This window comes from Triticum dicoccoides, chromosome 5B (genome assembly GCF_002162155.2).
Source record: "Triticum dicoccoides isolate Atlit2015 ecotype Zavitan chromosome 5B, WEW_v2.0, whole genome shotgun sequence".
Classification (NCBI taxonomy): Eukaryota; Viridiplantae; Streptophyta; class Magnoliopsida; order Poales; family Poaceae; genus Triticum; species Triticum dicoccoides.
The window spans coordinates 38,668,935-38,676,478 of record NC_041389.1 but is presented as its reverse complement, the minus strand read 5'-3'; the positions used below and the strand labels follow the sequence as shown (position 1 = coordinate 38,676,478).

Sequence of the window (7,544 nt, the reverse complement as noted above, 5' to 3'; positions counted from 1 at the left end):
AAAAAAACCCTGAAATCACCCATGGACACACATTGTGCCAACAGGTGAACAGAACAGATCAGAACAGACAGATAAAAAAAAATCAACAACAGCATGAACAGGATCCCTGCCTGGCCGAGGTTATTTTAGGCCAATAATGCATGCATCCAACACGGCGGAGAGTTGACATTCTTCCTCTGATCAAAAAATTGTTGACATCACCGATGATATATTAGCGCCACGGGATTCTGCTGTTGCACTGTGGTTGGAGGAGAAAGTGGATAGACATGCATGAAAAAGTCGCTCGTTCCTTCATCCGTTCCGTGGCCGACTGATGATGTAATTGCAGTACCAGTTGGACTCCGAGGAATCAAGGGCGTACAAAAAAAGAGAGGATATACATGCATGAAGAAGTCTTTGGTTCATCCATGGCCGACTGATGTAATGATAGCACAAGAATCACGGACACACAAAAAAAAAATTGATTTCTGACTACCTGCTCACTTATTTGATTTCTGTTTGCTGGGAAGGATAAGGCCGTATACCCTAGTCAGCGGTTCTTGGGATTTTATGTGTGTGTGCAGAATACGGTTCTTTGGATTTTAAATGGGCCAAACCGTTGGTTTTCAACCCTCACAAGATGAGATAAACCGCGAAAACTCTATTCATTCAACCCTCACAAGATAGACCGCAAAACTCTATTCATTCAATCCTCACAAGATAGACCGCAAAAACTCTATTCATTCAGTCCTCGAACCTTTAAAAAAAAAGTATTTCAGCCCTCAAAATACCGAAAAACCATAGATCAGCACACTGTTGCTTGGATGTGAAATCGCAACTAGCCGTGTTTTAGCCGAACCAGAAAGCATTATGTTAGCTATTGTTTACAGTAATACCAATGGCAAAAGGAAGCACAATTGCTCACAAAGCCGTGGGAATCAAGGGCATGTGTTTTTTTTTACAATATGTGTGCATAAGAAATATGCAAAAAAGAAGTATAAAAAATACAAAACAAATCTAATGATAATGTGCTCGCAAATTTATTTGCACATGATGCAAGGGTGGGTGCTTGAGTTTAGATATTAGGTTTGCATGCATAAAATTTATGTGCATTACTTTTAAACATGTGAACTTGCAGAAATTCATGAAAACATCTGATCAAATCTGTCATGCATAGAAAATGATCCTTTTTGAAATGCTAGTCGTTAGAACTTTTGGAGATTGATCTTATTGGAATGTTTAACTTTGGTTGGATCGTAGCCCACTTGAGAACAGACCTGGTGTTTGAAGTCTTTAGTAGACGCTACGTATATAGTGTGATAAGAAAACAAACAATATTTTCTGAAAAAAAGGAAAAAGAAAAATAGAAAACAAACATTCAACAACAAAATTGTAGCAAAGCTCATGAGAAAATCGTACATATACATAGTACATCCATCAGTTGTTGTTTGTTTGTTTACTTGTCTCCTAGTACTAGGTCTGACTTTGAACTTGTAAGCTGAAACCAGAAGACAACGAAATAATTGATGGAGAATTGGTTATTCTAACCAGCAAGCGGGAGCAATAAGTGCACTGATATATTGGGCAGGGAGAGGGACTCCACACATTATCTACCCACAACAGCCTACCTTCGTAGTGATTTGGTATACGAAAAGTTAAATTATCTGCGTGTAGAAGTGCAAGATTGTACGCATGTTTGCATCATACATGACGCTTCCCTAACCGATAGTTGTCCAAACGTTCTTATATGAGAATGTACACTGATATATTATGAGAATGCACGAAATATTGGCTATCTTTATATGCCTTTTCTTAATTGTCCCCAATTTGCGAAAACTTCGACAATCTTTCCAGAAAAGCTAATAACCCTCTAATCTTTTAGAAAGAAGAGCAATAATCATGTACTCCCTATGTTTCAAAATACTTTTCATACCACGACAAGTATTTTGGAACGGAGGGAGTAAAAGAGAAAAATATTTGAATGCGAAAAACAATGATGATTTTTTTTTTTTTGCAAAAGTTGTTCAAGTATGGCAATTAAATTGGCAACACATTTCTCCATTTGCACAATTGTGAGGAACTAAACATGGAAAACATATACACTCGCAATACTTGAAGCAGCACTAAACTAGCTAGTAATACTATGTATTGTACGTATACTTTGTGCAACGTACTACTACTAAGGCGATATACTAGCTCATACCTGCAGCTTTATTCAGAAAGAAACGGCCCCACTTCTCTGTACATGTTGTGTAGGTGTCTTCGGTCTCAGACACGTACCGGCTCCGGACGGCGATCGATCCATCGGCTCTCACGCCAGTTCGTTCGGCGACGGCGACCATGGCACGGGCACCACCGTGGCGCCGGCGCCGCCCATCTCCTCGTCATCTACATCGGTCGCGACCGGCGGCCTCGCCTTGGGGTCGAACCTCATGCTCTTGGGGTTGGTCGCCGGGTCGTACCTCTTGATGACCAGCACCGACGCCGACGTCTTGAACTCCGGCGACGCGAGGTAGCTCCCCACTGGGCCCAGCTCGTCGGTGTTCTCCACCAGCGGCGCCGTCGGCGGTATCCGCCCCACCACGAACACGTTGCACTTGGACAGCGTGGCGATGGCCTCCACCACCTCCTCCTTGGTGCGCGCCTCCCGCTCCTCGAACCGCACGGACCCGTCGTCCGCCGCGGCGGCGACCCTGGCCTTGAACGCCTCCACCGCCGCTTCGTCGGCGGCGTCCTCGCCGTCCTCGGGAAAAGCACGGCTGGGCTGGAAACGCGACATGGTGACTGCGACGCCGGGGTGCTCCGCCATGCGCGTCGCGTAGGCCAGCGCCTCCCGGTCGTCCGGCCCGCCGAAGAAGAGGACGGCGACCGTGAAGGCCACGTTCTGGGCGGCGACCTGGGAGTGACCGCCGAGGCCGCGGTCGACGAGGATGGCGACGGAGCACGGCGCCTCCCGAAGCACGCGCTTGTTGACGGCGTGGTAGGCGGAGCCGAGCGAGTGGAAGGAGCCGTCGGCCTGGTGCGTCTTGTGGTACGGCACAATGACCACGGCGGCGCGCTTGGAGGCGGCGCTGTCGATGATGTCCCTGTGGATGGTGTCCATGACCGAGATGGCCGTCATGGGCCGCACCCTCACGGTGCTCAGCTGCTGGAACGCCTCGAACGCCACCTCCGTCGTTGTCTCCGACGACGACGCGTTGCTGAAGAAGGGCAAGGCGTTGCGGCGCGTGCGGTGCACCATGGAAATGGCCGACGAACGCTCGGAGAGCTCGACGAGGTGCATGGCGTACACGACGAGGCGGCGGCGCGTGCCCCGTGAGAGCTCGACGAGGTTGAGCAGCGTCGGGATGTTGCGGTAGCCGTGGAAGCAGGCGAGCACGCGCAGGTCGCCGTCCTCGTCGCCCCCGCCGACGGTGCGCCGCTTGTACGGGACCGACGCCGACGGGCGCGCCGGCTTGTAGACGGCCATGACGATCGGCGTGGTGATGAAAGTTGTAAACAAAGCCATGAGCACCATGATGGCGAAGGCCTCGTCGTTGAGCACCTTGCGGTCCCTGCCGATGTTGAGCACGACGAGCTCGACGAGCCCCTTGGTGTTCATGAGGAAGCCGATTGTGATGGCCTCCCGGAATGGGATCTTGACGAGGAGGCACGTGCCGACGGCGCCGCCGATCTTGCCGACGCAGGCGTTGAGGATGACGAGCACGAGGAGGCCCCACGACTTGGCTCCCCGGATGGTGGCCACGTTGGTCTTGAGCCCACTGGAGACGAAGTAAAGCGGGAGGAAGAGGCCGGAGATGAGCTCCTCTACCTTCTCGATGAGCACGCCGGCGAACTGCCCGTCCTTGGGGACGACGATGCCGACCATGAACGCGCCGAACAGGGCGTGGATGCCGATGACGTCGGTGACGAAGCCGGCGGCGAGGACGAGGGCGAGCGTGGCGACGACGTACACCTCCTTGACTGGCTCACCCTCGGGGGACCGCCGCGCCATCCACGCGAGCAGCGGGCGGAGGAGCACGAACACGGCGGCGACGAAGCCGACGGCGGTGAGGAGCACCCAGAGCGAGATGATGGGCGACCCGTTCCCGGACAGCGCGATGGCGAGCGCGAGCAGGATCCAGGCCGTGACGTCGTCGACGGCCGCGGCCGACATGGCCACGCGGCCGAGGTCGGTGGTGAGGAGCTTGAGCTCGGTGAGGATGCGCGCGAGCACCGGGAAGGCGGTGATGGAGAGCGCGACGCCCATGAAGACGAGGAACGGCGCCTTGGGGGTGTCCTGGAGGCCGGGGAGGGTGGCGCGGAAGGCGAAGGAGGTGCCGATGCCGATGGCGAAGGGGACGGCGATGCCGGAGAGGGAGATGGCGAGCGCCTTCTTGCCGGTGCGGCGGATGGCGTTGAGGTCGAGCTCGAGGCCGACGAGGAAGAGGAAGAAGAGGAGCCCCAGGTTGGCCAGCGTGTCCAGCACCACCATGCTGCGCGCCGGGAACACGGCGTCCAGGAACGTGGTGCTCCGGCCGAGCGCCGACGGCCCGAGCAGGATCCCGCCCTGCATACGTCATCCGCACGCAATCTTCGTCAGTCCACAAGTCAAAAATTGGATGGTCAATCAATGAAAAGATTATATAACGTGCCGCGAGTTAAAGAAGAGTCAAAGATGCAATTGCTTGTTAAAAACATTTGAAACCTATAGCTGTACGCAAATATGCAAACTTGAGTACGGTGAGATTCAAAAATATTCTTTTCACTTTTCTTCCATATATAAAGATCTATATTTCTCTCTGGTATTTTTTTTTCAAATGTCCATACCTCTAGTATTTTTGAACCTGTTTGATAGAGCCATGCATGCTCTGCCAAAACCGCACAGCGACCTTCGAGCAGATTTTCTTGTGTCTGGAAGTCTAAAGTTTCTCCTAAGATTAAAATCTTTCTTTGGCAAGCCTTTCGTGGCCGCCTCCCGGCGGCTGATCAGATAAAAAAGCGCAATGGGCCAGGCTCGGAATTTTGTCATCTTTGTAGGGACTTGGAGAACTCGGATCACATTTTTTTCAATTGCGTGCTGGCTAAGTTGGTTTGGAGTTGTGTCAGATCTTGGTTACAGGTTTCTTGAAACCCTTCCTCATTCTCCGATCTTCGAAACCTAGCCAAAGTTTTGGTTGGGGTTACCAAGAGGGTGTTCTGGGTCGGCCTGGGAGCCTTATGCTGGGCTCTTTGGACTATAAGGAACAAATTTACTATTGAGCATATCTTCCCGTCTAAGCCTGCTGACGTTCTTTTCAAATCATATATACTATTGCAGCAGTGGAGATCATTGACTAAGGATGAAGATCGGGATGCCCTGGACTTGCTCATCGTCAAAATTTGGGCTTCGGCATCCCACATCTCCGGGCTGGATCCCGTCGTCTAATCTGTGTGGCGCAGTTTGCGGAGTTTGGTTATTTCTTCTATCTTCCGGCCCGCGCGCCGTGTATGGCAGGCTGCCTGTATCCTCTCTTCGTTTCTGGTTCCAAACTATTTGCTACTTGTCCTGTACTGCGATGTTGCGCTGGTTGGCCTCTTTCTTGTTCGGGTTTGTGACGCTACCGTGTGGCTTTATTTATAAAGTCGGGCTATAGACTTTTTTCTGAAAATTTCTATTCTTTTTAAAGAAAGATGCGCGCGCGCACACACACCCTTAGAGCATCTCGGACAGTTTCCCTTTGGCGTAAAAGTTTTCTGGTTTATAAAAAGTGGGCTAAAAAAATGCTTCAACAGTTTCCATAAAAGCAAAATAAAAATAAAAATTAGACAACCCTGGTATAATCAGCCTAACTCCCCCTCGGCCTCCATCTAGAGGGAGATGGCATTTCCCATAAACCTTCTCCTAAAATTGCCATGTCAGCACGCCACTGTCATGACAGTCACGCCGCCACCAAAAACCACCGTGCCGATGCCGCCAACCACCGCTGACTGCCAACGACCGCCCGCACACCGCCATGGACCACCGCACCGCCGCCACCACCCCCACCACTGCCACCGCTGCCGCCAGCCTGCCCACCGTCATCTGCTACCCGCCGCCGCAGCGCCACGACCCTATTTGTATATTTTTTGAAAGACAAATAGAAAAGAAAAAACTGGTTCTAGGGAAAGATGTTTACAAGACCTGCTAAAACACCTCACCTGCAAACATCTTGTAAATTATATTGGTGGACTTGTTGGAGATGCTCCTAGAGAAGAGATCTTGCTTTCGTCACTCATGCACACATACACGCTCTTGTATATTTCATTTGCAAATGCAAAAGAGCAACAGAAGTACCAACGAAATGCGTATACAATAATAGTACAACTCCTACATGCTGGGCAGGCGATGCATGCGGCGTTCGTTAGGGTTTTGCTGAACGAGGGGAGGGAGTAAGTTGTACGTACGATGATCTCGGCGATGACCCGGGGCTGGCGGAGCGGGCGGAGGAGGTAGGCGAGGCCCCTGGTGACGACGATGACGAGGCAGATCTGCAGGATGATGAGCGGCAGCGCGTAGTCCAGGGGGTTCTCCCCCTGGAACGCGCCGTGCGACGCCACCTTCGCCCCACCGCCGGCCATCTTCTCGCCGCCGGCGCCGGTACGATCTACTAAGTATCTGTCGCTCCGCTAGCCAATGGCAAACTCGGCTACCTAATCGAAGCTAGCTAGGTAGGTGGCTGCCGGTGCTGGTTTTTCCCCGTGCCGTACCGTACGTTGTGTGACATGCCTGCCGTACGCGGCAGCGTTTATATAGGCAACCGGCGGCCGGAGGTAGCTAAGGAACCTCACTCACCATGATCGAGTCCTATAGCACACAAAAGAAATGGTAAGGACGTGTACATATGGGATCTCAAGCGCCGGTTACGAGGCGAAGACTTTGCTGTGTATCTGTGTATCATACATATCCGCTGGCTAATCAGCTGGCTAGATCCTACTGACAGCAAAAGCGAAAAAATGCTTGTACAGCTAGCTCTGTATCGTAGGGGGATTCTCCTTGACCGATAAACAAATTCGAGTATACACTCGCCCCGTCTCAAAATATAAAAAGTTTTTCTTTTTAAGTCTGTAAAAACTGTAAATATGTAGTTACTCCCCAGGTGGCAATGAGGGCCTCACCCTCATCGGGCATGCAACCGGTGGCTCCGATCTACCCTCCCGCAGTCGTCTGGCTTTGTCGAGGTTGTGGGGGATCCCGCACCTAGAAGGCGGCGGGGGCGATGGTCTTCAAAGGTGTGCTCTCCAATGTATTTGGCGAGCATGTTGCAGCAGAGAAGTACACAATCCAATCTCAGATAGATCGTGTGAAGGCATATCTTTCTCTATGATACTATTTGGCGCACATTGAGTGTTCTCCCCTTGTTGCTATTGGTGACAATGGATTTCCCCTGTTGGAGGTGTCAGGAGTGGTGACTTTTGACTTTGTTTGTTTGTGTGTGTGTGGGGCAGAGGTGAGGTCTTGCCCCATTGCTACATCATACATATGTGTGTCCATGAGTGAAGCTAGAGATCATGGCGGTTGCTCATTACGTCGACCTCTCCTTTTGCCGACAAACATAGTCATGTCA

At 51.4% G+C, this 7,544-nt stretch overlaps 1 protein-coding gene across 1 annotated transcript; it reads right to left on the bottom strand.

The window, feature by feature from the left end:
• Window positions 1-2,089: 2,089 nt before the first annotated feature.
• LOC119307215 (cation/H(+) antiporter 19-like) lies at window positions 2,090-6,671 on the bottom strand. Its single transcript, XM_037583308.1, has 2 exons — window positions 6,385-6,671; window positions 2,090-4,528 (listed from the first exon to the last, which is right to left on the bottom strand). Exons 1-2 carry the CDS (start codon window positions 6,556-6,558, stop codon window positions 2,291-2,293), a joined length of 2,412 nt encoding a protein of 803 aa, XP_037439205.1. The 5' UTR covers window positions 6,559-6,671; the 3' UTR covers window positions 2,090-2,290.
• Window positions 6,672-7,544: the final 873 nt, after the last annotated feature.

Bases quoted from the DNA above. Each gene is read 5' to 3' on its own strand.
- LOC119307215 (XM_037583308.1), bottom strand. From the start codon at position 6,558: ATGGCCGGCGGTGGGGCGAAGGTGGCGTCGCACGGCGCGTTCCAGGGG. The intron at 4,529-6,384 runs GTACGTACAACT...TGACGTATGCAG, and splicing joins GGGTCATCGCCGAGATCATC to GGCGGGATCCTGCTCGGGCC.